General features: G+C 45.5%; 1 protein-coding gene across 5 annotated transcripts; it reads left to right on the forward strand.

Annotated features, from left to right (window-relative positions):
- Positions 1 to 2337: 2337 nt before the first annotated feature.
- LOC133343763 (transducin-like enhancer protein 4) lies at positions 2338 to 26619 on the forward strand. Of its 5 annotated transcripts, none has more exons than XM_061553565.1 (20): positions 2338 to 2490; positions 3851 to 3948; positions 5175 to 5238; positions 6274 to 6318; positions 9944 to 10006; positions 10423 to 10497; positions 11340 to 11550; positions 12345 to 12361; positions 20540 to 20659; positions 20779 to 20832; positions 20955 to 21107; positions 21537 to 21669; positions 22320 to 22570; positions 23311 to 23387; positions 23864 to 24113; positions 24562 to 24809; positions 24933 to 25080; positions 25358 to 25508; positions 25790 to 25866; positions 25980 to 26619. In XM_061553565.1, exons 1-20 carry the CDS (start codon positions 2467 to 2469, stop codon positions 26085 to 26087), a joined length of 2367 nt encoding a protein of 788 aa, XP_061409549.1. In that variant the 5' UTR covers positions 2338 to 2466; the 3' UTR covers positions 26088 to 26619. The 5 variants fall into 5 exon arrangements, with proteins under 5 accessions (XP_061409549.1, XP_061409552.1, XP_061409550.1 ...); XM_061553568.1 differs by having other exon boundaries at positions 2343 to 2490; positions 22320 to 22504; XM_061553566.1 differs by having other exon boundaries at positions 2343 to 2490; positions 10423 to 10464.
- The last annotated feature ends 454 nt before the right edge of the window (positions 26620 to 27073 follow it).

Here is a 27073-nt window from a genome sequence, read left to right on the forward strand (position 1 = left end):
TGTGTGTGCGCGTGTGTCTCTGTGTGTGCGCGCGTGTGTCTCTGTGTGTGCGCGTGTGTCTCTGTGTGTGCGCGTGTGTCTGTGTGCGCGTGTGTCTCTGTGTGTGCGCGTGTGTGTCTCTGTGTGTGTTTATGTGTCTCTGTGTGTGCGCGTGTGTGTATCTGTGTGTGTCTCTGTGTGCGCGTGTGTGTCTGTGTGTGCGCGTGTGTCTCTGTCTGTGTTTATGTGTCTCTGTGTGTGCGCGTGTGTGTCTCTGTGTGTGTCTCTGTGTGCGCGTGTGTGTCTGTGTGTGCGCGTGTGTGTCTCTGTGTGTGCGCGTGTGTCTCTGTGTGTGCGCGTTTGTCTCTGTGTGTGCGCATTTGTCTCTGTGTGTGCGCGTGTGTGTCTCTGTGTGTGCGCGTGTGTCTCTGTGTGTGCGCGTGTGTCTCTGTGTGTGCGCGTGTGTGTCTCTGTGTGTGCGCGTGTGTGTATCTGTGTGTGCGCGTGTGTGTCTCTGTGTGTGCGAGGCGTGCGTTCTTTAACCGGAGACCAAACGTGACAGATTGCCTTCGCCGGCGGGCACACACCCCAGTAAAGCATCGAAACCTAATTAGCTGCCGTTCCGCGGGCGATTGGAGTCTGGTCCTCGGCATGCCGGCTATTTGTCAACACGACCGGCACCCCCAGTGACCTTGACTGACACCCAGCCAAGTGCTTATATAGAGCCGGGAGACATCCTACCCCAACCCCAGCAACTGTTCCACCACTCCCCAGCCTCCCCCTACAAAACTATTTGATTTGCTTATTCATATTTCCTAAATGTTCTACTCTTATTTCTCTCTCTCTCTTTGACGCTCTCTCGCTCGCTGCGCAACTGGCGTTGCAAGTGCGTTGCACTTTGTAACTCCAATCAGTGGCAAAGCAACGGTGTCTAGCAGACCAGAGCCGCTGCCGAATGTTTCCCGAACGTTTCTGAAAGCAAGGGCGGCGGGGGGGGGGGGCAGGCCGGGGCGGGGGCTATGCGAGGGGGGCGGGGCTAGAGGGCGGAGCCACGGCGACGGCGGCGGGGTAGGGTGGGTGGGGGCGGAACTCATCAAACGCGATTGGCGGGAGTTTGCGCGCGTACGTCACGCGCCCACGTGGGGGCGGACACGCGAGGCGGACACGGCATTGGTCAGAATCGTCTGCGACATGCAAATCAGAGGCCTTAGCCCCTCCCTCTCACCTCCGCACTAGGCTCCGCCCACAACAGCGCAGCTAAGCCCCGCCCCTCAAACTTCCCGCCCACTTTCTCCTAGGCCCCGCCCCCTCTTGACGGCGTGAGTTTTCGGAAGCGGCGCGGCGCTGGCGGGGGGTGATCATTCCGCGTGTGGTCTCTCAGCCGCCCGCCCGTAGCGGTCGCGGCCGCCGCGTTCCTCCCCTCTTGCTCGCTCGCTCGCTGCTTCCTCGTCGCTTCGTTTACCCCGCCGCCGACGTGAATAGCAAACGCCTTCATTACCGCTCTCTTCTCACCCGTCTGCGTTGTCTCGTACACGTTCGAATAGGCTTGTTAAACTACAACGGCTAGCAAGCTTTAGCCGTCGTGATTTCATTGTGGGGGTGGGTGAGGGGGTGTTTTTTTTTTCTAAAAAAATCTCGTTTTCGTAGCGTGAGTTTTGTGGCGGGACCATGTTGTGGCTGTAGCAGTTTACATGGCGTGCTTGGCAAGTCCCGTGTACAACGTTACTTTTTAATTCTCACCCCTCCCTCAGTAGAAACGCCGTTCTACCGCCACCGGTGGCGGTAGAACTCTCGTCGCTGCGTCCGAATTCGCGCGCGCGCCTCTCTGCCGAAGTGGGGGGGAGGGAGTGGGGGGAGGGGGGGCGAAGGGGGAGGGGGACGGAGGGGGAGGGGCGCGAAGGGGGAGGGGGGCGAAGGGGGAGGGAGTTGCGTTAAAGAGCGTCCGGCGCGAGACTCGCGGGGTAAATTTGAGGGGAGGGGAAGCCGGGTGATCGAGGCGCGAGGGTGCGTTGGCGGGAGGTGGGTGGGGGGGGGCTAGTGAGGGGTGGGGTCAGTGCACGCGCGCGCGACCAAGAGGAACACGAGGAGGGGCGGTGGGCGGGGCTAGGAGACTTGGGAGGGGCTAGGAGACTTGGGGGGAAGGGCGGGGCTAGGAGACTTGGGGGGGAGGGCGGGGCTAGGAGACTTGGGGGGGGAGGGCGGGGCTACAGGAGGTGTGGGAGGGGGTGGGGCTTTTCGTCGTGTTGTAAGTTAAGCAGCAGCAGCGGTGGTGGGGGTGTGTGTGCTCGGGTGTGGGTGGGAGTTTGGGGGCAAGGGTTGTGGTGGGTGGGTGGGAGGGGGCCCTGCTGCTGCTGCTGCCCTCGTGTGCGCGCTCAGTCTTCGCTACATTGCGGAAACGTCTCGCGCCCGGGATAAAGGATACAACAATAACAAGAGCGGAGGCGGCGGCGGCGGAGGAGGCGGCGGCGGACATCGGCGGTCGTAGTGATGTACCCGCAGGGGAGGCACCCGGTAAGTGACTTGTCGGGGCATTCTCACTTCGCTCTCGCTCGCTCACCCCAGGCTCTCACCCACACCCACCACCCTCCCCACACACACTCTCAATCACTCACCCGGCGCACTCACCCCACCACACGCGTTCACTGCTCGTTCACTCACCCAGCCACCCGCTCGTGATCGCGCACCCACCGTGTCCACTCACCTCGCCGTTCGCTTCGTCGTACTTCGGAGTGGAGAGCGTTGCCTAAAGTTGATTAAGATGGGGAGGAGGGGGGGTGGTGGGCTCTTGTCACCCGTACGAAACAGAAAGGCCACTTTGTTCTCGGAAGCGAGCTCGAAGCGACGCTGTACGTTCGCATTTAATGGTGGCGGGGAGGAGGAGGAGGAGGGGGGGTCGTTGTTGGAGGACCTTCATCCAGCCGTAGATTGATGATGACCGACGATGTTGTTCAGAGCCCGCTGCGTGTTTAAACTGTTTGTTTAGTATGAGTAGTCATGGGCACTCGCTAATATCACTTGCCTCGGCCATCCATGAGGCTAAACGGGGTTGGTAGGGTGGCTTTGTATGGCGAGGGAGGTGGCTTTTGTGATGCTCAACGCGGGAACTGCGGTTGCCGTGTCGGCCACATGGGTTAGAATCCCGGCCACGGACAGCATCAGCGGTGGCAAGGGGGTTATCGGAACCCGTCACGGGCCTCGCCTACGCTAAGAGGGGCAGAATCGCTTGAATCGGGTGTGTTAGGGGTAGGCAAAGACGGCCGTGGGTTTCTTTTGGCCAGTGGCCACATCTACGTCCTCTTGCACCTTTGCCCGACCACAAGTTGAGTTGCTCCTTGGCAGCAATTCGCCTTCACGGCCCCACGAGGCCACGTTGGACGTGCGCTGCTGCACGTGCCACAGTTGACCGCAACTTTAGTCGCTCCACGGATGTTGCTGCGACATTTGCCATCGTAATGAATTTGTGTTTTTTTCCGCTTCCCACACCGATCGTCACCCCCCCCCCAAACGCGAGTCACGATTTAACTCGTAGATGTTAGCAATTGGCAGACGTTTGTTTAATGCGATTTGTCGTTTTGGTTGTTGCTGAAATACAAGTGCGACTAAGTCATTAAGTCGCCCACACGGTGGCGCGGGGTGGGGGGGGACAAACATTTAACTCTGAAGGTTAAAACTGCAAATGGGCCCCGTGGGTCATTATTTGTGTGTGTGTGTTATAAGTTGTTTGGCAAGGGCTACACGGTAAACGGAGTGGTGAAAGTTGTTTTTGTGATGCGAAGGGGAGACGGGAGAGAACGGCCCTCGGGTTGATTTCTGGTGGAATACGTCGGAACGTGACGACGTCGTGTGTTGTGTGTGTGGTGTCGTCTTGTAGGCGCCCCATCAGGCGGGGCAGCCCTTTAAATTCACGGTGACGGAAACGTGCGATCGCATCAAAGAAGAGTTCCAGTTTCTGCAGGCGCAGTACCACAGGTACGATCCGAGACATCGCGTGTCAACACATGCGTTAGGCGCACACCGTACACACAGCACAACACAGACACTTACTCGGCACGCTCCAGACGGAAAAACGCGCGTCACACGTGCACACGCGTAACGCAGACCGCACGCACCGCACGCGTAACGCACACTCCGCACGCACCACATGCAACGCACACAGCACACGCACCGTAACACATGACACACAACGCGCACCGCACACACAGCACACACCACACGCAACACATGCAACGCACACAGCACACGCACCGTAACACATGACACACAACGCGCACCGCACACACCACACGCACCACATGCAACGCACACAGCAGACGCAAGGCACACAACGCACACGGCACACACACCGCGCGTAACGCACACGGCTCACACCACACGCACATACACGGTTGACAGCTTACCGCGCGTACCGCACACACACCACACGAAACGCACACACACCACACGCACCGCACACACACCACACGAACGTGCACACACCACACGCAACGTGCACACACCACACGCAACGCACACACGACACGCAACGCACATATGACACGCAACGCACACAGCAGACGCAAGGCACACAACGCACACGGCACACACACCGCGCGTAACGCACACTAGACACACCACACGTACGCACACACGCAGCACGCGGCACACACAGCACACACACGAATGACATAACTAGCGCCCTATACAGATGTATACACTATTCACAGAATGACTGTGTAAACTTGGTCAGGCAAACGGACGTGTCCTTAAAAGCATAACAAAACATCTTCTATTTGCTGACATTGAAAATCAGATGGGACGAAAGTGACGTGCTGTTTATGTATGCGTTTCAGAGTGCTGTATGTTTATGTTAGCAAGAGTGTCTTAAGTGTATATTCTGCGTGTGTGTTGTCTATCTATATTTGTGCGTTGTATGTGTGTGCATGCCTGTGTTATGTAGGATTTGTGTGTAGGTATGTGCGTATGTATGTGTAGATTATATATGCGCTTTGTATGTGCATTCTATATATGTGTTGTAAACTTATATATTCATACATATATGGGTTTATGCCTTTATGTTTGTGTTGCGTCTGCATGTATTTGTATTATTCTTGTGTCTATACATTTGTGTGACGACGCACACGTATATGTATGCATGTGCGGATCACATTTATATTTGCGTGTACGCCTATACAATTGCGCCTCGTCTCATTCCGCAGCCTCAAGCTAGAATGCGAGAAGCTGGCGAGCGAGAAGACAGAAATGCAACGCCACTATGTCATGGTGAGCACTTGGCAACCAACTCGGCCCTTCAAACCGGGAATTGCTGGCCATGGGGGAGCGGTGCGCGTCCTTATTGCTCCATCGCAGGGGGAGCTCCGTTAGCCTGGCTCCCTCCAGGTCTCGGCTCCAGTCTCGCGGCTACCCCGCGTGCTCTCTCGGCTCCCAGCTCCAGGCGGCTGAACAACAAAGGCTTGTGGCGAAAGGGAGCGGGTGCACAATTACGCGGCTAATTGATCAGCGCGTTCGGTGGCAGATGGCTGTCACTTGCGGGGCGCGTTTAGTGGAGAAGGCGCCTCGCTAAATTGTATTAGCGCCGACAGCCGGGGCGGGCGCGGTAGGGGTATGGGGGGGTAGCGGTGGGATTTCGCTCTCTCATAACATATATAATTAAACTATGTATATATACACATGCACACATGTGTACACATATATACGTGCATGTACAAAACGATATATGTGCACGTGGTAATAATTTGGTGTGCCTTTTTGCGCACGTCCGCGAAATGTAATGTTGGACGTGGGAATGCGATTTTGAAAAGTGGGAAGGGATGGTGGGTTGGGGGGGAGGGTTAGAGAGGTTGGAGTGATTGGTAAAGACAAAGTGGGGGACACACTTGTGCGTGCAAGATGGGGCTTGGTCGAGTGTGCTGCGAAAATAAGAAAAGAGTGCCTTTTATGGTGAAATGACACTCGTGTAAGAAGCGCAGATAAGTCCGTCACACAACAAATTGGTCTAACGGATTTTTCGGCCATTTTAGTCCCGTGGAAATTGGCGAGTGTGTGCCTGAAGGCTTATTTTTTTTAACTTGCAGTATTAAAAGCTCTATAGTTATGGTTAATGGTTTATTTTAAAAGTGCCTCTTGTGATGCAGCAGCCGATGTAAATTTGTTTTTTGATCGAGCAGGGCCCATGGAAGGCACTAAGCTCAGCTGTATCACTGCCAGCAAAATGTGCTCTTTAAATGCCCTCTTGTCTCTCTCTGTCTGTGCACGGCTTGATCTGACGCTGTGTGCCCTGTGGCGTGGTGTCTGCAGTACTACGAGATGTCTTACGGGCTCAATATAGAGATGCACAAGCAGGTATGTGAACCGGTGCGGTTTGTTGAGCGCTTGCATGGCTTTTTGGTTGGCACCGAACTAGCTGTCATTTGCAGCTGCGTGCGTGATGTTCTGTGAGTATGAGCAGTGGTTATGCCAGATGGAGACGATCCAACATTGATGAGTGTTTGTGGCGGTGTATGGGTGGTGAACGTCTGCAATTGAGGTACAAAAGCTCGCCAAAGTACGGGAGGTGACGGGGGTGCGGCATTGAAATTTAGCGGTGTGAGAAGGCGGATAAGGCCGACAATTCATCACTGCGAGTGTCGCGGCACAGATTAGTGCAGCTGAAGATGATGTCGCTGGCACTGGATTATGAAATGAATTGAAAACAACCGGAGTCGGTTTAGAGGCGGATTAAGTGCAGATTAAGGCAGGGCACGAGAAGATCAGAGGACTTGTGGTTGGCTCCATCACCGACATCAGTAGGGGGCACTGTTAGACTGCACGTGTGAACCCATTACTGTGGGTTACATCAATTAGGTAGGAATTGCCTAATGACTCTTTTAGTACAGGTATGATCAAATTAATTGTTTTCGATGCTTCCACGTTCACTTTGCAATGTAAACATTGCTCTAACATGAATGATGTTCCCTTTGCTTAAATATGACATGCTTTTTTTGTATACGCGCTCATAACTCGCTTGATCTTTGTGACGATCTTCATTCGCGTGGCACTTCGTTTTGAGCTGAAGGGATTAAAAAGAAAGGTCAGGCTAAAAAGAGGTATTCAATCTTTAACTGCCATTTTTTTTAACTCGATGCAACACTCTGCAGCTTCACAGCTCATCAGCCCTTTTAATCCCTTGGGGAGAGAGAGAGAGAGAGAGCGCGCCCAAGCCCGTTCTCTTTTTTAGATGCTCTGATATTGACGTTTGATGCCAGCAAGGTGAATTGCTGACACAGGCGAGCCACTGTGATTGCTGGACCAAGAAGAACTTTGGTGGTAGGAATGGAGGTCACAGGCCGGAGGGCAGGCGATGGATTGACCTTTCACATGGGGAGAGGTCTCCGGGGCAGAGGTCTGTAGATTAATGAACATGTAATGGTGTCCTGGGAGCGGGATGATGGATCCTCCTGTGCTGTCAGCCAAGATCCCTAACAGAGCCCAGCTGGAGTGCTCCGAGTATAATTGCCTCGGAGACTGGGACTAATCGGCTGAGTGGGCCGGTTCTGGCCCCTGCTTGCCTAGTTAGCTGGGGAACAGACCGTTTGCATCTCATTATGTTATAATGAATTCTCTCTAGGAGCCAAAGGTTGTGATGACTACGGAAGATTTTCCAAGCCCCCAGAGATTGTGAGGCTTTTGCCCACACTCGCTAATATTTACTGCTTTCTGTGAATTGGTCGGTTGGATAGTGTAGAATATATATTATTTTAGAAATGTGCATATTGAAAGAGATTTTAAAAAGTTCTGGCTTGCAATTTACATAATGATGTACAATTAGCACTATAACTTTGTTTGAATAGCATTTTATGACATCTTGATCGTTAGCCGTGTAGCCAGACCGAATGTGTCGCAAATCAGACACATTTTCAAACCAAATCCTCCCATTTTTAGAGGGTGCTAAACATTGCTTTTTGACAAGCTGTTGGTTTTAAACATAAAAGATGGGTATTAATGTATCGTCTATAAAAAAAAATGTATTAGGAAAAATAACTAACTTGACGTTTTTGAAAGCTTAGTGTCATGGATAAAATTGGTGCGCACATTTAAGTATGGAGAGAAAAGTGCTTCGCTGAATCATTATAAAGACAATTAAATTAATCTGTGTAGCCTGTCCACAATACTCTGTCTATGTGACAAAGTGTTATATCTGCAGCTGTCGGGAGATAAAAGTCGAGCTACCCTTCAGCCTAGTCGATTTTGCCTCGGCAGGCCACCTCTGATCTGCTCAATTATTTGATTGGGATCTCAGGGGTTGGGGGTGGGGCGAACCCAGGGCCTGACTCGCGGGTGTCCGATGACGCGCCAGAGTTATTGCAGCCTGGGACTCGCCAAATTGGGTTTCAGCTGTTTCAGCAAGCGGCTCCCGCAGGCGCCTGTGGCCGCTTCATGCGCTGATCGATTTACTTTTATGGGATTTTATTGGCTGTTTTGTGAGGGCCCCCCCCCATCCTACCCTTGGGTGGTGGAATGGGGTGGGGGGGGCGGTGGCTGCGTGAAAAAAAATCCAGTGCCTGCAGCTCTCCAGTAAGGATGATTGAAACAGGGATTTGGCAGGTTTCTAACGACATCCATTTTCCTCGCCTCCCCTACCCACCCGCCCTTTGTAGATAAGATACAAAGGGCTTTGCTAGTGATTAGCTCTAAGGTATAAAGCTTATTTGTTCAGGTGGTTAGAGGTGTGTGCAAGATGACTGTATTAAGTCTTACATCTCTAATTGCGTTATTACGAAGAAATTATACAGACAGTTTTACCACTTAGTCAAACCAGAATGTGTTCAACCGCTACTCCGCAATCAAAAAAGATTAAAGAAGCTGATCATTAGCATCGTGTATAAAAATGGTGTGAATAAAGATCAAAGATAGGTCTCTTATTAAATTTCTGCTAAACCCATTTGCAAATGCTAAAGAAAGCCAGGGCAGACAGTAGCAGGTGTTAATTATATTAGAATCAAGACACGGCCTCAGAAAACTAATAACGATGAAAATGATGATCTGGTTATGCAGCATCATTTGTCTGGATATTTTAATATCAAAAACCATTTCCTTGCCATTATTTCTAGGTTTCTGTTTTTTAGTATGGGTACAGTTTGACAGTAACTGGTACATTTTTATACATTTGTATTATGTTAAGACAGAGTAAACTGGAAACCTGTGTAAATGTGTTTTTATGAGTACAGGAACATCTGAGAATGTGTTTAATGTGGTTATAGTAACCCACTGGGAGAGAAAGGTGCCTTGTCTTGCTTTCCATGTGGGTTCATCCCACCTGCATTATTTATGAAGCAAGCTTATTAAGAGTCATCGGATCGGGCGTGCGATGGGTTTGGTGCCACCGTCTCTAGGGTTGGGTTGTACCGTTTGTTGGGTCAAAATACTGCAGGGTGCAGAACTTGGTTATTATTGATTCTCTCGTCTGTTGGAACAAAAGCTCTGCCCACATGATTGCCCACTGTGTTGTTAAATGGAGCATATTTTCCCTGGGGAGTTATTTATATATATTGTAAGACTTGGCTTGAACATTTAATTGTGGTCTCTGCATCCATAAATATTCGAGTATATGTATATGTAAATAAAAATGTGAATTCTAGTTTACCCTGTGTAACGAATGCCTGTACGTATTTACGTTATTTTTCGTAATAAAAAATGTCTTCAACTTGGTCTGCTATTTCTACAATGTTAGAATATGCCTTCAGTGAAGGCCCTCAAATTGGCAGCAATCTTCCCAGCTTGCACAAGCCTATCTGTGAAAGCATAACTATCGGCACCACAGATGCCGTGTTGGCAAGCCCGTGTGTACCAACTGTGTAATCCCTTAATGGGCAATTGATTTTTTTGACATGGCACCACGTGTAGAGCTGCAAAAGTAGAAAAAATGAAATTGAAATGCAGTAATGAATTAAATATAATTGAATTGGGCTTGTTTTTTTTCTTGTTTCAGACTGAAATAGTGAAGCGACTCAATGCAATCTGCGCCCAGGTCATCCCGTTTCTCTCACAAGAGGTACTGTAATGACTCTAACCCAGTTTACTAGTCTCCTGAGAGTTTAGATTGATGGTGTTTGCTTTTTGCTAAGTGATTTCATATTTCAGACGCATGATTTTAGCAGTTTTATAGTCGTTAGAACAAATAACAACTGAGCAAAAGCATGGAGTAATACATTTTTTCCACCATGAAGTGAATTTTCATTTGATATATAAATATTACATATATACTTTGTAGTGGCCAATTTGTGTTCATTTATCTCCACGTAACATTGTACAAAATATGAAGGAATCGAACAAATATAGACGTGGGCACAATAAAAAGTGCTATGCAAAAGCAAACATATGCTTCCCAAGCGCAGTGAGAGTCTAATAAAGTGACATGCTGTGCGGGAGCTTCAGTAATAATTTGTTGTTTGTTTCTTGTGACTGCAGCACCAACAGCAGGTGATCCAGGCTGTAGAGAGAGCTAAGCAGGTGACTATGTCAGAGCTCAACGCTATCATCGGGGTATGTCCCTCATTACTTAAGTTTGACAATGATGGTACTTGAAAAAACAATTGCAACGTACAATTCATTTGTGCTGCTAATGTCGCACAAATTTTAAAGATTTGTTTATGATATTAAAAAAAAAACCTTTTGAAATGATTCAATATCACCCTCTTGGACTCTCGAAACGGTTTAAATGTATTTGAAAGTACTTTAGGAAAATGTGATGTTATATATCATGTATTTTTTTCTGTGTTTATAAATTTGTATGTTGGATTTTTGGAATTGTATAATGTGTTATATTTTTATTCGCAAAGCTGGTGTTATTTGGCCTTCATTTTTTTTCTCTGCGTATGATTGCCTCTGCACGACATGCACACATTTTTTCTGGATATCAACAGATGCGGTTGCTGTCAGACGCTATTTAGACAATATATAAATTCAAACTGTATTGTATTGAGTCGCACAGAAATCCATCGGCTCGCATCGAGATGATAGACTCGCATAGAGAGACCCAATGTCTCGTATACATACCCGTAGACTATGATTGTGTCTACTAAATAATTATGCACATTCTTTCTGTACATCGTCGAGCGATACGGTCGCTTTTAGACGCTATATAGATGCTGTATAAATCCACAAACTAAATTGGGTTGACTCGCACAGAATCGGATTGACATGCACGGAAATTATATACTCGCATAGAGAACCCATTGACTCGTACACATACCCGTATTTCTACAAAATAAATGTGCCACTGTTTCTGTACATCTTCAAGAGATTCGTTGCTTTAAGACGCTGCTTTGTAAATCAATATTGTATCGCCGTATTTATTTTCTGGCTTCTGTTCTCTTCGGTGACAGCACCAGCAGCTGCAGGCGCAGCACCTGGCGCACGCGCACGCGCCGCCCGTGCCGCTGCCCCCGCACCCATCTGGGCTGCAGCCGCCCGGCCTCCCGCCGGTGAGCGTGGGCAGCTCGGGCCTCCTGGCCCTGTCGGGGGCCCTGGCGCCACCTCCGCACATCCCCAGCAAGGAGGACAAGAACCACCACCAGGACAACAACAACCACAGAGGTTTGTGGTCACGGAGGCAATTTCTGTATTAAAAATAAAAATTAGTATCGCACTTACTTGAGCACAGGCTCAGAAACGGCATGCAGCCAGCAACAGACAGTACTTTTGGAGGAGTGATAGATAATAGGCAGTATGTTTATTGAATTGAGCAAGGTTGTAAGAACTTGGGAAATGGAACTGAGAGGGGATCACAAAGTCAAGCAGTGTGAGTAAAGGAGCTGAAATTGTGGCAGAACATTGAAAAACATGTTTTGTTTAATGTCCCCCGTGCCGAGTGCCCTGGCCATGCGGCTGTCTCTTATCCATTAGTGCTGTCTCCTTTGTTGATATTGCTTGCATTATTGATGTGTTGTTAACTTGTTCGTCTGCCACACGACAGAATTTGTGTTGTTCATATAGGAAGACTTGCAAGATGAAAATGTACAAATTCACATTGGCAACCCTTGAGCTCCTTTATCACATGAAGCTGCTGAACTATATGTATATAAGCTTTTACCTTTCATACAGTCATTTAAAAAGAATAAAACTGTGATTGCTTATAAATGAACATTTGAGAAGAAGGTTATCTGTGTTAACCATATCAAGTTGACCTTGTATACCTATTTAATTCCTCGCGGCGTCACACTGAAATTGCACATGTCGTCATTTCACATTTTGTATTATGGCTCCACTGTTGATAATACAATCTTGAGGTTGTAAGTTAGCAATGTGTATTAAAATAAGTCAATGCCCGCATTTACTCGAGATTATGTTCTTCTTTTTGCATGTGAACTGACTGGAACGAACCGAGACAGACAGAGAAGCTAGCACTGTAAGTAATGACATTCAAATGCAGCGCTGTACCTAGACTCCATTTACACACAGCAGAGTGATGTGCAGTGGCTTATACAAAAATCCCAGCGTCAGGTGGAGATTGAGGTAATTGAAGAGTAGTGGCTCTGTAACCAAGCAATGCATTTCTCAAAATAAGTATTTTCCATACTTGTCATGGAGAATTGTTACAACAGGCTTAAGATCACTCTGCTGGGACTATGTAGAGTCTAGGAACAGCTCTGCTTAAAAATGAAATATGATTTTTACACATCAACACTCAGGGTTTCATTTTAGGGCGTGTAAGATGTATGTAGTTTAAAAAAAATGTTTTCAATTTGCCAAAGTGACACGCTAAGCAAATTATGGTATGGGAGTTTTTAAATTATTACAAAAGCAACAAGAAGTCTGCTTTTGCTCTGGATATTTTTTTTTCCCATAGCTTTCACATCAAACCCAGTAAATTATATTCGGCGCAAAATTTATCTCGACATCTATTGCAATTTACGAACAAACAGCCAACTTGGTATATTTTTCTAAGTGCTACATTTGAACCCTAGCTTGTTTTTTCTGTCTTTGTAATTGCAGTATGACTGTGGAGGGTGTTGGTGCCAACCCCCTCTGGTACTTTGTCAGGAAACCAAAACCCCATTAACATTTATATTGAGCAGGGCAGTCTGCTCCATATAAATGACTAAGTAATTACTCCTTTCCGAGACTTGTAGGTAATTAGATCTCCAAAACCCATGTTGTTTTCTTAACTCGTGCGGTTCTTTAGGGAGAGAGTTAAATTGCAATTATGCTTTTTGCCAGACACTTGACGTCATCAATTTGTAAGCTTGTCTTAAAAACACATCGGTGAAAAGCGCAGGTTCATTGCTACACAGCCAGCAATTACCTAATGAGTCTAGTGTGATGGATGTCTAGGGGATAATCATTCTGCGAGCATAGTTTGTATTAATAACCTTGGCCACAGAAAATGTCAGCTCTTGTGTGATGGTTATCCTTTGTAAAAGAGTAACTCATGGCTTGGAAATTGGCACACACTTCATACATGTGACAGCTGCTGCTCATCTCTGGTTTAGGATTGGGCTAAAATCATCACCTGTTATCTTAACAGCAGTGTGCGTGCGACTTTGTGTTTTTGCGTTCTGTTTACTGCTGTTGTGGATTGGATTGAAGTTTATTTTTTATAAGTTGCTGACAGTTTTAGTATAATCCAGCAGTCAGGGGTTTTAGATATTACATTTTTCTTGGACTTAGTGGAAGTGGCATAAAAATTGAATAATAAACAAGGCCCATTGTATGAAACACTGACACTGTTGTTTCCTGCACATTGAGTACAGTTCCTTTATTATTTTTTTGAGAGTAATTTATCAACAACAAAATGCATGCACTTTGTAGTGGTTGGATATGCATTTGTCTGGTTAAGGTTTGTTTAATGGCAGTTGATATGCCCAGTATAATTTTGCCAAAATAATAAATATTTGCTACGGCATTTCAAAAGGGCAGAATAAGAACTTTCAGACGTTTTAATTCATTGGGGTCCAAAATCCAAGGCTTTTTGTCATTTATATAGATTGTAAAATTACCATTTTTGCTGCTGCTGCGTGAAAAATGCTTGCAATGTTTCTAGTTGCAATTGGTATAAATGTCGCCGCTGCTGCTTGCGTAAATTAATAGGTTTCGAAAATGTTTCAGACATTGACGCAAGGCTGTTTTTTCAGCACAGCTGAAATACATTTTTACAGAAACACTTGCAGCATCGTTTGAAATGCCGTAGTTAAAAAAGCAATAAAGCTAACCATGTCGCGAGTAGAGGCTTTGCTTGTGGGATTGATTGAACAGGAACGGTGATCTAGTATTCCAGGTGGCACTGTCTTCACAGATAAAACTGAAAATATATAATTGCTTTGCTTTGCAAGAGACTTCCCTTTCAGAACATTCCTTTTTTGATTTGCTTGTCAATTACTGTAATTGCTATGGGCCTAATTGTGCTTAGTTTCGATCCTTTATGTAGCCCTCTAGACGATCCTTTCTGTGGAAATCAAAGTGCCGTTGTTCCACATGAAAGAACCGTTTTAATGTGTATATTTCTCGGTTTGATTCACACATCTTTTCCGGGTTGAGGCAGGCCATGACTTACTGAGTCAACATAGCTTCTGCCGTTTTACAGTGCAGCCAATTGTTCTCTCTGCCGCATTGCCATATTTATTCACACGCAGCCGCACACCAAGATTTTTTTTTTACTATTTGTGTGTAGGATGTGACCAAAAGGGTCCTGTCCTTTTCTGTGATGCGACAAGTGGTTGCCTGCAAGTACTTAAGAGTCGGAGATTAATACAATTTTGTACTTAGTTTTGGATGAGAAGTCCTCTGGCAGCTGTGTTTTTTTCTTTCAGGAAATAAATTACAACATTGTATATTGTGAGAGAAATGCTTTCACTATGCTCTTTAAAAATAAAGAACGTGTATATACCAATTTTAGGTTCATAACATTGGAACACAATGGCATTTCAGCTATTCTTTTTTGAGAAATGTCACAGGATCTTTAATGCTACTGTTAAGCAGATGTAGCATATTCTTAGTAATTCGCCCGTGGTATTAACAAGGACGGCTCCTGGGCTCAAAACAGCAAATGTCTGAAACAAGCAGCCAAATGTGCTACCGCTTGGATATTTCAATCCTTGGATGTCATTGAAGAAGAATGGAAGCACAAGTGTATAGCTGGCATCCCAAAAGGCAGAGGTTTGGCAGGTGGTGTCCATAATGTTTAAAAGGGTAGCACCACAACCCATAGGGGTCTCACCACAGTCGGCACTCAAGTCCACACCAAGGAAAGCAACTGGACAAAGACCAGACCATAATAGATGGGGACGAGTTAACTTGTAAATGTATTTCTTTGAAGTACCACTTTACATTTAAATATCCTTAATATGCTTGGTTCTTAGATTTTCTTGGTAGCATTTATATAATCTATAATGACTTCCTGCAAAGGTGGTAGTATTATATATATAGAAAAACACTAATGCCAGTATCCCAATGAAAGCAGTAATTGTGGTTGACGAATTCCTGGTTAAGCTGGATGAGTGCGGAAGAGGTGTGGTCCCATTCTGGGGGCAATTGAAAAAGCATTTGTGGATATCCTGTGGAGACCACAAGGCATTCTTTGAATGTCTGCGGCTAACAAGCTCAACATGCTATGTTCGCACTGGCAGGGGCAGCCGCTGGCTTATGAACTGCATTGATTTATGAACTCGGGCGGATTGCGTTTACATACTCGGCTAGCCCAGCTCGCTTCGAGTATAAACAACCCAGGAAATTAGCAAATGCAGGTGCCCAGACTTTTTAGCATAATGGACATGTGTTACTGCATGTCAGAGGCCTATGAGTGTAAAATGAGGCATGTATGTATCTTTAATGTTATCAGCTGGTGCTGCATGTGCGCTGCCAGCAAAGTACTTTGTTTGAGCCGAGTCATTTAACCACTTTTCTCGTTTTGGCAAATTTCACACCATGTGTCGCATCCATTGTTAGTCACGTCTATTTAAAATGTTTGGCATCAGGAACGTATGGGCACATCGTAAGAGAGGTTCATTTCAAATGCATTTGGGCAAATATACCCAAGGCAAAACGATCGCATGTGCCAGATTTAGTACCGAAAAGCCACTTCGGTGTGATTTTAATCACAAATGGCACAATAATCCAGGTCACATACCTATTTGATAACAATGTTAAAATACCTAATGTGTATTTATGCATATCTACTGGATGACAATGTGGTGCTTCTGCCTATGCACTACATAGCTTTGTGCATTCTTAGGTGTGGTCTTGGGTAATATGCCTTCACCATTCATAAACCTATTAAAGCAGTATGATGGCTTATGTCTGCCATTGTGTGTTAGGGGTCATGTCACACATGAGATTGCACAATGAGGCTATTGCAGAGCTCGTGTAATTCTCTGTATCTGACCTTTAAACCGTGAATTCATGCGCAGAATATAAGCAGTTTGTGGGTGCACTGTTCAGCACTGAGAAGGTTGGCTATATTTTTTAATGGACACGTTTGAATAAATGCGCAAAAGCAGCACTTTTTTATGATTGCAGAAATACGAAATGTTATCTTTAAGGCAAAATTTACGGGAGTGGCTTGGAAAAGCCGCGGGCCGTCATGTTGGGTATACGGTCGCCTTGGCTGGAAAAACAACTCCTGTTGCATCCAGTTTGCATTTGGACACTGGGTTTTCTGTAAACATCAGCGAGTGGGCTGTCAATTGCGGCCAGCGATTTGTTTTGCTAGAGTAGGTGCCAGCTCGGATTTCGCCGCTCGCATTCAGAGCTAGCGAGCGCAGAAATGAGTGCTACTGCATGGCCAGCGTGCTGTTGGCAGCGTTCGGGATCAGTGGGGAGCAGCCGCCCGAATTGTGGGCAGCGAGAGGGAATGGATGAAGGGTGGTGTATGGTCGGCTGGGCTGAGTGTGCGAAAGGACAAGGGGAGGGAGGCGTTGGTGTTGCTTGGCAGCTCTTGCCGCCTGGTTGCTCATGAAGAAAGGTTTGATTGTCAGCCAACCCAATGAAGGGAGCCTAGAGATTGGTGATGGGGGGGGGTGTTTGTGGGTGCGTGCGTGGAGGGAGTGGAGGTGGGGTGGGGGAGTTAACTTCCTAAACCCTTAATAAGCCCAGTGTGCCGGTGCGGGTTTGGAGCATGTCCCATCATTTCCGCCATTTGGGGACACTGGTATGAAGGCAACCGACAACAGTGGTCTCGTGGGTCTGGAGGGAAAGCAGATCGTGATAGAGGCAGTGGTAGTTTGTGCGACCACTGCTCACAGTAATGTGATATATCTCCCATGCAGTATGATGGTGGGCACTCTGTCTGAGGCAAATAGTTATTTCTTTACCATTATGTTATACAAAGTACATATTAGCAATTATATATGCAGTATCTTATCTGCAAATCCTGTTATCTACGAAAGCCAATACATGTGCAGTTCTTCCAGTTATGTTAAATCTCCTAGGATTCGGATCATGTGATGGGACAAAATCATCATCAGCCATGGTTAATCCACTGCTTGATAAACACCCCCCCCCCAACGTTTCCTCCATCTCCTGCGATAATGCAATGTATCAATACACCTGCACGAGCTGATTGAATCGCTATATCTGTTCCGTAGACGTCCTCCAGTATGCATTTGATTTTCCTTGGTTGATGCTCCGTCATTATTCTTGACCATCGGCCACATCATCCTTAAGTGGTATCCTGCCCGAGCCCACTTAATTTTCAAATCTTTAGTCGCCTTTGACCTGCCTGTATTCTTTAATTAATGTAGTCCTCTTTTTCACAGAGTAATTCCAATCATGCATTTCTTTGTTTCATTTTTATATGAATGACCAAAGCAGGTTGGACATTTTTTTTGTAATATATAATGGAGATTTATTGCCCAAGTTTTAAGTTGATGTGCTGCAACAGGGGGCCCTCTGTGTTTTGTAATGTTTTGTGGGACCATGGTGATGCCTACTTCACTGTCTGAAAAAAGTATTTTATCCCTAACCCTGTCCTCCCACATCATTGCGGTTGAAAGGAATGTTATTGTGTTTACATGAAGGAGAGGAAAGAGTAATGCAATTTGGGTGCATGTGGGGTTGAAATGGTATGAGGATCTGTGTCCATAGACAGTAGAATGTGACGTACATCTAGCAACAGTTTGAAAGTAGTTTGAATTACATTGATGAATTATACATTTACAGCTGTTCAAAATCGACTGCTGGATAAATTGCCTCCCCCATGTTTTGCATTTCATTTGGATTCTTTGACCGGAGGGTGCCATGGTGGCGATATGTTAATGACCTCGCCTGGTATGCAGGGCGCCATGGGTTCGATCCCAACCCTGATGCCTGTATGTTTGGAGTTTGCATGTTCTCCCCGTGGTTGTGTGGATTTTTCTCCAGGTCCTCTGGTTTTTCCCTCCATGTTTAGAAACATGCGTTTAGAGTGTTTGGCAGCAATACATCTGCACGTGATAAGCCACTTTGTTGAGCTATAATTTGTGGCCAGGTTGATTCGGTGGGTCTGACCTGGTAAAATAAAAATAAATAGTTTTAGTTTAGTATTTCACGATGATGGTCAGCACAGGTTGTTGAATGTGGGTAGCACAGACACATTACAGAATAACTATGCACCTGCTGCACTCCCCTCTGCTTACAATATGGCCCTGCAGTCTATAACATGTTTTCCTCCCCGATGGGATTTGGCACATTCCGAGTGATTTGGTCAAAGTCGCGTAATCTATAAATGATCAAAGCAATAAGCGGATCTGTTTAACCCTAATGGAAATATTTCAGCAGTTCGTTTTGTATGAATAATTTTGTTAATTGAGAATAGTGTTTGTGGTCATAAAATGTCTGTATAAGCGTGAAACATTTAGCGCAGTTTTGAGTTTCGTAATGAGAAAATTATACCTTTTTAAAGAATGTATCGGTTTCATGACTTCAACGTCCAACCAAAATAATTGTGCGGTATGTTCTTTCAAACAGTGACGCACCATTGTCCAGTTGCGTTGTTTGCCAGAAATAATTAAGTAATGAAAACATCTTGAGTACCTTTTCAAGTGTGGCATTTCAAATTTGCCAGGAATGTTTAGTTTCCAGTTTAAAATGTATTGCTATTTAAATTAACATGCACAACCAGTGTTCCCCATTAATAATTTTTGATGCACCTTAATTTTTCTACCGTACCTCACCTAACAATAATCCATAATCTGCTAATCCTTTGCCTCCAGTGAGCCAGCAATAACTTTTTATTACATTTTACAAGCCTATAATCAAGATGCCCTTTAAGTGAAATATTATTCCAACCTAAAATGCCTCATTGTTTAGCTTTAATCTGGAAATAAAGTTTAGGAGATTAAGCTGAATCACATGATTGCTTTTTGCTTTTGTCACTGAAATTATCACCATGATTACATTGCTGTGACTCAGCTGAGGACTTGTTATATTACTCTTTCATAGAAATACATTTGTTTATACAATGCAGTAATATTTCAATGCCTAATCATGCGATTTGGCATAGACCATTTGAATCTGTACTCCCCTAGGAACTGATAACTTCTGAGTACGAGCCATAAAAACTACAATGTTAAATGCCTCTGCTTGAAGTCTTGGAGGTGATTAACAAATTAACTTGCTAGAGATTATGTTTTCCGACAAACAATTGTGATGAACCAGTGGTTGCTTGCAATGATCGCACTTAGCATTTTGCCAGCGAATTGTTATTATTTACTGCATGTGAACTCTGTGCTTTTAATTTGCGTCTGTGTATCTTTTTAAATATGGCTTAATTAAGGAAACTGTTTGGTGTTAACAAGACGTGGCCTCATTGTTCATGTCACTTTGGATGCAATTTTTAATACGTGCTTGGATTCAGTGAATGTAGATCAAGTACATTCTGACACCGTGTGTTTGGCACCAAAAACAACATTGCAACATTCAAATCGGTGTCAAGACAAATCGTTTGTTTGGACAATGATTTTTAATTGGTTTTGAAAAAAAGATAATTCCATCACTAAGCTATTGAAGAAGCCCTTAGCATGATATCTTCAACATTTAATGTACCTTCCATTTAGTATGGATTAAACAGTGATATAAGGCACTATGAAAACACTTTATGCAATATATTGATTTATTTATAACTAAAAACATTTACGTAGACACTTGGTAATTCATGATTGATTATGAATCAGTGGTGATGAGGAATTAATGGCTGTTAGGTTAATGATGAAGATAGCAATTGAAATGCATCTCACTTTTGATTCTGCTCATGATTGATGCGCTATTAACGGAGGGAGCCAATAAAAAAGTGTTAATTAGTGTTTTAAAGTGAACTGTATTTGCATCTAATTTAAAAATGAGATTATAACAGAGCTGCATACCATAAATATACAGATGACAGGAATAACCCAAAAAGGCGCTCCTTGTTCTCAGTCAAAGATGGCAATTACAGTAATTGTTGTGTAAAAACTTTTTCCTGTTCATAAATAAAATTAATCATCATACTATGTATGAACACATCTATCTCTGCAGAAGTCTTAATTTCACAGCCTGATGTGATCTTTTTTTCCAATTAACAACAAGGGGTTGATGATTTATTTTTTAATTCTATTGTTCTGCTTTTTTATTGCAGAGCAAGTCTGTATCTCCACAAAACAGCCTGCGAGGCAGCGAGAAGCATCGCAACTCTGTTGACTACAGCAACGACAGCAAGAAGAGGAAAGTAGAAGAAAATGATTCTGTCCACCACTACGTGAGTATGAATGCAGCCTCTCTTATTTTTCAGATATTTTGGTTGTAGGCTGATATTTTTCAAGAGTGGTTTACATTTAGCAAGTGGGGTTATTTTTTTGTTTGTTTCAAATTTTACAGGACAGCGATGTGGACAAAAGTGATGACAACTTGGAAGTAGACGTCTCAAATGAGGTTTGTGTTTTTTTTAGCAACACTTGTCCTTATTTCTTCAGATGTTTCTTTTCAATATCAAACGCAAAATAATATTACATTTAACTGAAGTGCTTTATCTCTCTCCAAATCATGGACTCTAGGACCCATCTTCTCCAAGGGGCAGTCCAATCCACTCACCTCGTGAAAATGGCTTGGACAGGTCTCTAAATGGGAAGAAGGACACGTCTATCAGCCCAGGGTCTGTGGCCTCCTCCAGTAGTACCCCCTCATCCAAGTCCAAGGACCTACCCCAGGTAACCCAAAGGACCTATATCCATGGGTTAAACATGCTATTAGCAGATGAAAGCAAGGATGCGTGGAATAAATTTTGAAAAACACTCTTAAATTATTCCATAAGATTATTAAAATCGATAATAGGTGACGTTTTGGATGATGGCCCTTTTGGTCTCCCCTATGAAGAATGGCCATTTCTCAAAATATCACCGAAGATATTTTTCTTCTTTAAGGGGACTTTATTGACGAATGTGAGTTTTGTTATTTGTGTTTATGCACCGCTGCCAAATGCAGTGCATTATCACAAAAAACATTTGCAAAAGACGGTAAGGTTATAATGCTAATCACTATTTCATGATGCTCTTATGTATTTTACTTCACGTTTTTGTTTGTAGGTCTACAGGGATATCGTATTAATCTTTATGTTTGGGTGTGTGTGTCTTTTTTAGAATGATAAAGCAAGCAGCTTGGTGTCCAAGACAAGCACGCCAACCCCACGCAGTGAATTGCCAGGCCCCGGAGCGAGCCTGACTCCAGGCTTGAGGCCTGTTCCTGGAAAGCTGTCTGCAGTCGATCATCTCGGTGTGTGACCCTTTATTTGTTTTAGCTAATGTGGAAATAAAATGTAAAAAATGGCATGTCACTTGGAAGACTGTGAAGGCAAATACAAATTAAGTCTTACCTTGCATTACTAAAATTAGTGCAATATTGGGTGTTGCGTATTAACAGGTTAGACGTGAGCTATTGGTGCAATTTTGACTTTCAAGACCTCACCTGTTCACTTGTCACCAAGCTTGAACAGGTCACTAAGCAGTACTCATAAAATTATACTTTACTCACTCTCGAGAGTGATTATTGGTTGTGAAAAAAAGTAGTTTTACATATGTTAGTAGATTTTTCTTAGTTCTATTGAGAATATAGTGTAGGCGGATTTACTGCAGAGACATTGACGGGTTCGAATGAGAGGTCCTCAGAATGTGCAGGATAGCGTGGTCAGAGTGAGAGCCCAGTGCCTGTTTTTTTAATTCTAAAAGCTCCCTACAGCTTGCGTCAAGTGCCCAGGGGAAGTTGCTTATTTTGATTAATCAAGAGAAACCCTATATAGCTGCTGACACCGACATGAAAAAAAATGCTGCAATTAAGTATTTTTCTCAGAACCCTCCCAGGAGTGCTTTCTAAGATAATACGTTTAACATGGCGAGTAACAAATTGTTTTGCTCTTCCCGGTACAGGTGCTGGCCTTAGAAACCCACTGGCCTCAGTTGGCGGGCCGTTTGGCAACCCCTTTGGGATGATTCCACACCCCGGGCTGAACGGAGAGCTGGCCAGCCCCGGGGCGTACGCCAGCCTGCACGGCATGTCCCCGCAGATGAGCGCCATGGCGGCCGCGGCCGCCGCCTACGGACGCTCGCCCATGGTGGGTGCCCGACACGCTCTGCATTGGTCGACTGCGTGGTCACATGACGGGCGTCGCTCGCCTATGGTGGGTGTAACGTGGCACTCGTCATACCTTTGTCTCCCTCTGTATTGGCCGAATGCATGGTCACATGACTGGCGGACGCTTGCGCATGGTGGGTGCCCTGCTTCCTGCAGAGCAACCACTCGCTGTGCTCCGCCGTTTGTCGCTGTTGCGACCCTCTGCAATAAATAGCAAACAATTTATAATCCCCATGTGTGGCTCAGAAAGTACTCTTGTGTTCATGGCAAATCAAGTACATTTATTTCATACATTCAAAAGTATGCATAGCCAAACAGAGCAATTCAGTACTTAACTAAAACAGCATATGTACTAATAATGTACAGGTCAATCCAGTGCTGGATGAAGGCCACCCCATGCCATATTTGTTCATAAGGGTTCTTTAACCATACATATCCACACTAGTCTGTGGAGGTTGAAAAAGGAGTGCCCAAGACTGGTTCAGATTTAACTCGCCACTCAAGGATAGTTGTGGTCTGGAATCAAACTCTGGTCACTGAGGGTTCATAGGAGCAGTGTGCATACCACATTAGCGATTTAATGAGCTAAAGCTGTGGAAGTTATCCATCTCTCTCTCATACTCACACACTCTTTCCCAGTTGCACAATGTTAAATATACAGTGTTTTCCACACAATGACAGGGCTCGTGAAACGGTGTGGGAGCGTCTCCCTGTTCACAGGCATGGTGTGCTCTACTGCTCTGTAATTATGAGACGTTTGTTGTGCGTACGTTGGATGTATTGCAGGTTGGGTTTGACCCTCACCCCCACATGCGAGCACCTGGCATTCCTCCCAGTCTAGCTGCAGTACCCAGTGGAAAACCGTAAGTGATTTCACGACTAAAAAAACATCTTGCGTACATCATTGTAACAGCAAACAGATTTGCAGAAACAAAAACATGCAATTGCTTAATTGTGAAATATATATAAACATTCAGTACTTTTGGTTCATTATCTACATTTTGAAATGTATGCCTATGCTTGACCGGCCAAGCATCGTAGCACCATCCACCCCAGCTAGTTATTCACAGCGGTACATGCCTCTGGAGCAGAGTGGCCCTTGTCCATCTCAATCCGGTGTAGCCAGGTATGATGATGGTGGCCAGCTTTGACAGTTCCGATTACCACGCAGTCTTGCTCTGGACGCCATAGGCCAGGGGCATTCTCTCAGTATCTGTTTGACATGACCGGAGAGTAGTAATCTTCTCTTGGCGATCGCAACGTTGATTGTTTCCAAGGCTGGTATGCGTTGTTAAATTCTGACATCACTTGAGCTTAATAATGTTTTTCGTTTCTCCAGGGCGTACTCGTTCCACGTGAGCGCGGACGGGCAGATGCAGCCCGTGCCGTTCCCTCCGGACGCCCTGATGGGCCCAGGGATCCCGCGTCACGCGCGGCAGATCAGCACGCTGCCGCACGGCGAGGTGGTGTGCGCCGTCACCATCAGCAACCCCACGCGCCACGTCTACACGGGGGGCAAGGGCTGCGTCAAGATCTGGGACATCGGGCAGCCGGGAACCAAGACGCCCGTTTCCCAGCTCGACTGCCTTGTAAGGGGCTCCCGTTCATTGACCACCCAATGTGATGAAGCAACTAAACACTTGAAAAATGCAAGAAGTGTAGTGGGCGCGTACTGAGTTACGTAAAGGTGCAGTCCCATATAGAATTGCTTTCTCGTGCTACTTCTTGCCGGAGGACCTCCAATTGAGGAAGCTCTAAGATAGTCCCTCCAGAGGATATTTGTCCTCGACATTTCCACGTGATAAGCCACTTTGTTGAGCTATCATTTATGGCCAAGAGCTACATAGCTCAGTGGGCCTTACCTGCTAAAATAAAAAGTTTAGTTTGATCAGACGTCTTGGCAAAGGTAGAGGAGTACTCGCACTTTACCCCACCACATGTGACTTGCCAATCGACTAATTTTCAGAGTACTTATATTCGACTTGTGGTAAACGTGTATTTGAATGTTTTTTGTTTGTTTCCACCGTAAAACAAAAGAATCGTGAAAATTACATCCGGTCGTGCAAGCTGCTGCCGGACGGGCGCACGCTGATCGTGGGCGGCGAGGCGAGCACCATCTCCATCTGGGACCTCGCGGCTCCGACCCCGCGCATCAAGGCGGAGCTCACGTCGTCGGCGCCCGCGTGCTACGCGCTCGCCATCAGTCCCGACTCCAAGGTGTGCTTCTCCTGCTGCAGCGACGGCAACATCGCCGTGTGGGACCTGCACAACCAGACGCTCGTCAGGTCCGTCGCCAGCCGCTTACACCAGCAGACACCAGCAGCAGACACGAACTTCCGCGTTACGCCGCGTGCCAGAGCCGCCGGCTTCATAAACCGTGCATGCCCCGGGTTCGACTCGTCCCACAGGCAGTTCCAGGGACACACGGATGGCGCGAGCTGCATCGACATTTCCCACGATGGCACGAAGCTGTGGACGGGAGGCCTGGACAACACCGTGAGGTCGTGGGACCTGCGGGAGGGCAGGCAGCTGCAGCAGCACGACTTCACCTCGCAGGTGTGCTGCCTTGCCCACCTTATTCCCTGACGCGAAGCCCAATCTGTTGTCTAATTTGCACAACAGTTGGATTCTGTGTCATTTGGAAAACAAAACGGTTGGCCACAAATCAATTGACCGTGCCTATGCTAACTTCCACTCACCTATTGACAAACATCACTCCTGGTTGAAAAGCCACACCCAGCGCCGACAGCTCTAACGCCGGCCACGAAGCCGGGCCAAGAACGCAGGCCGATGACGCGCGGTGTGAATGAATGTCTCTCCTCGCCCTCGCTAGATCTTCTCGCTGGGCTACTGCCCGACGGGGGAGTGGCTGGCCGTGGGCATGGAGAGCAGTAATGTGGAGGTGCTGCACCACAGCAAGCCCGACAAGTACCAGCTGCACCTGCACGAGAGCTGCGTCCTCTCCATCAAGTTCGCTTATTGTGGTGAGCAGTGAGGGCACGGCACGGTGCTGGCGAGGTGGGAGGAGGGAGGTTGTTTTAATTACGAGCAAAACCTTTGGGTGAAGAGAGATTTCTGCGTAATGCTGTAGATTACATTCATTCATCGAAAATCTTTATCCCGGGATGTAGTCTCTGATTTTCATTATTGTAAAAAAAAAACTCTTAGAATGTACTTGAACATAGTAGAAAGCAAATTGCCATTACTTAAATACCATTTAACCTCGCATTCAAGCTGAATTTAATATCCCCGCTTTGCATTTCAGGAAAGTGGTTTGTGAGCACGGGAAAAGATAACCTGCTCAATGCCTGGAGAACACCTTACGGGGCCAGCATATTCCAGGTAACTAATTTGATGTCTAATGCGTAAATAAAATCCAGTGTTTAAAGTGCTTGGGTTTTTTCCTTTTTATATTGTTCAGCAAAACTACGATTGTTGTTTCTTCTTTCTTCCAGTCCAAGGAATCTTCATCAGTCCTGAGCTGCGACATCTCTGTGGATGACAAGTACATAGTTACTGGGTCCGGGGACAAGAAAGCTACTCTGTATGAAGTAATTTACTAAATGTGATTTAAGCAACTCGAAGTTTTAAGAAACATGTATAGGTATGTGATCTTTTTTTTCCTAGCTGAACAAAATATATATATAAAAAATACTGCTTTGTGAACATTAATTGATAGCAGTTATTCAACCAGCGCAGTGGCATTTAGTTTTCAGATTTTTAAAATCAAACCTTCTTTGTAAATAATGGTCTGAATTATGTTGCGTATACGCAGGCCTAAAATGTTTAACTATATTTGTGAGCGTCTCCCATTTGGGTGTGTACAGTTTGAAATATCTAATTGTGGGTTAAACTTTGATATTCTGCTGTTTAGGTCTTGCCTGAATCTTTATTATTGTTGCACTAAACTTGAACGTGTCCCCCTGTGCGCGCTTGTTTAGTCATTTTGGTATCTCAAAAGCTGATGTCTGGATTGTACATTTCCATACTGTTGGCAGCAAACTGCATTGTTGTTGAAGTTTCTTTTGTTACCATATTTTAAAAGACTGCCTGTTACTGTAAAAAATGTATATATTAAATATTTCATTACAACAACGTTGAATCCAGTTTTCATATTTTAATGGTCTTCAAATGGGGTTACTTAAGATTTATGCCTATGCCTGACATGCAGAAAGTATTAGAATTCCAACTGCACCCAGATACTTAATATTATTTATTTCACACATCTGTCCCCAGCACTGCAAACGGCAAGCACCAAATTCAGCTATAAAAGATTAATTTTCTGGTTTTATTGCCAGGGGCATGCCCCAGTACCATTGCTGTAGTTTTAAGAATGTTATCCCTTGAAGCAAGGTCACTTTCGCTGACAAATGACATGTTTACGATACTTTCCTCTGGAGGTATAATAGTGATTTCTGTCGTTCTTGTTTTAACTAATAAATAGGCATATATATCGCTTCAATCTTGCATAATGACTTCACGCAGTATGCAGCAACTTTGATGTCTGGATTTAAACTTTGATACACTCTCTCCATTTGTCTTACTTACA

The sequence above is a fragment of the Lethenteron reissneri genome, chromosome 18 (assembly GCF_015708825.2).
Source record: "Lethenteron reissneri isolate LAM-NWPU_2019-01 chromosome 18, ASM1570882v1, whole genome shotgun sequence".
Lineage (NCBI taxonomy): Eukaryota > Metazoa > Chordata > Hyperoartia > Petromyzontiformes > Petromyzontidae > Lethenteron > Lethenteron reissneri.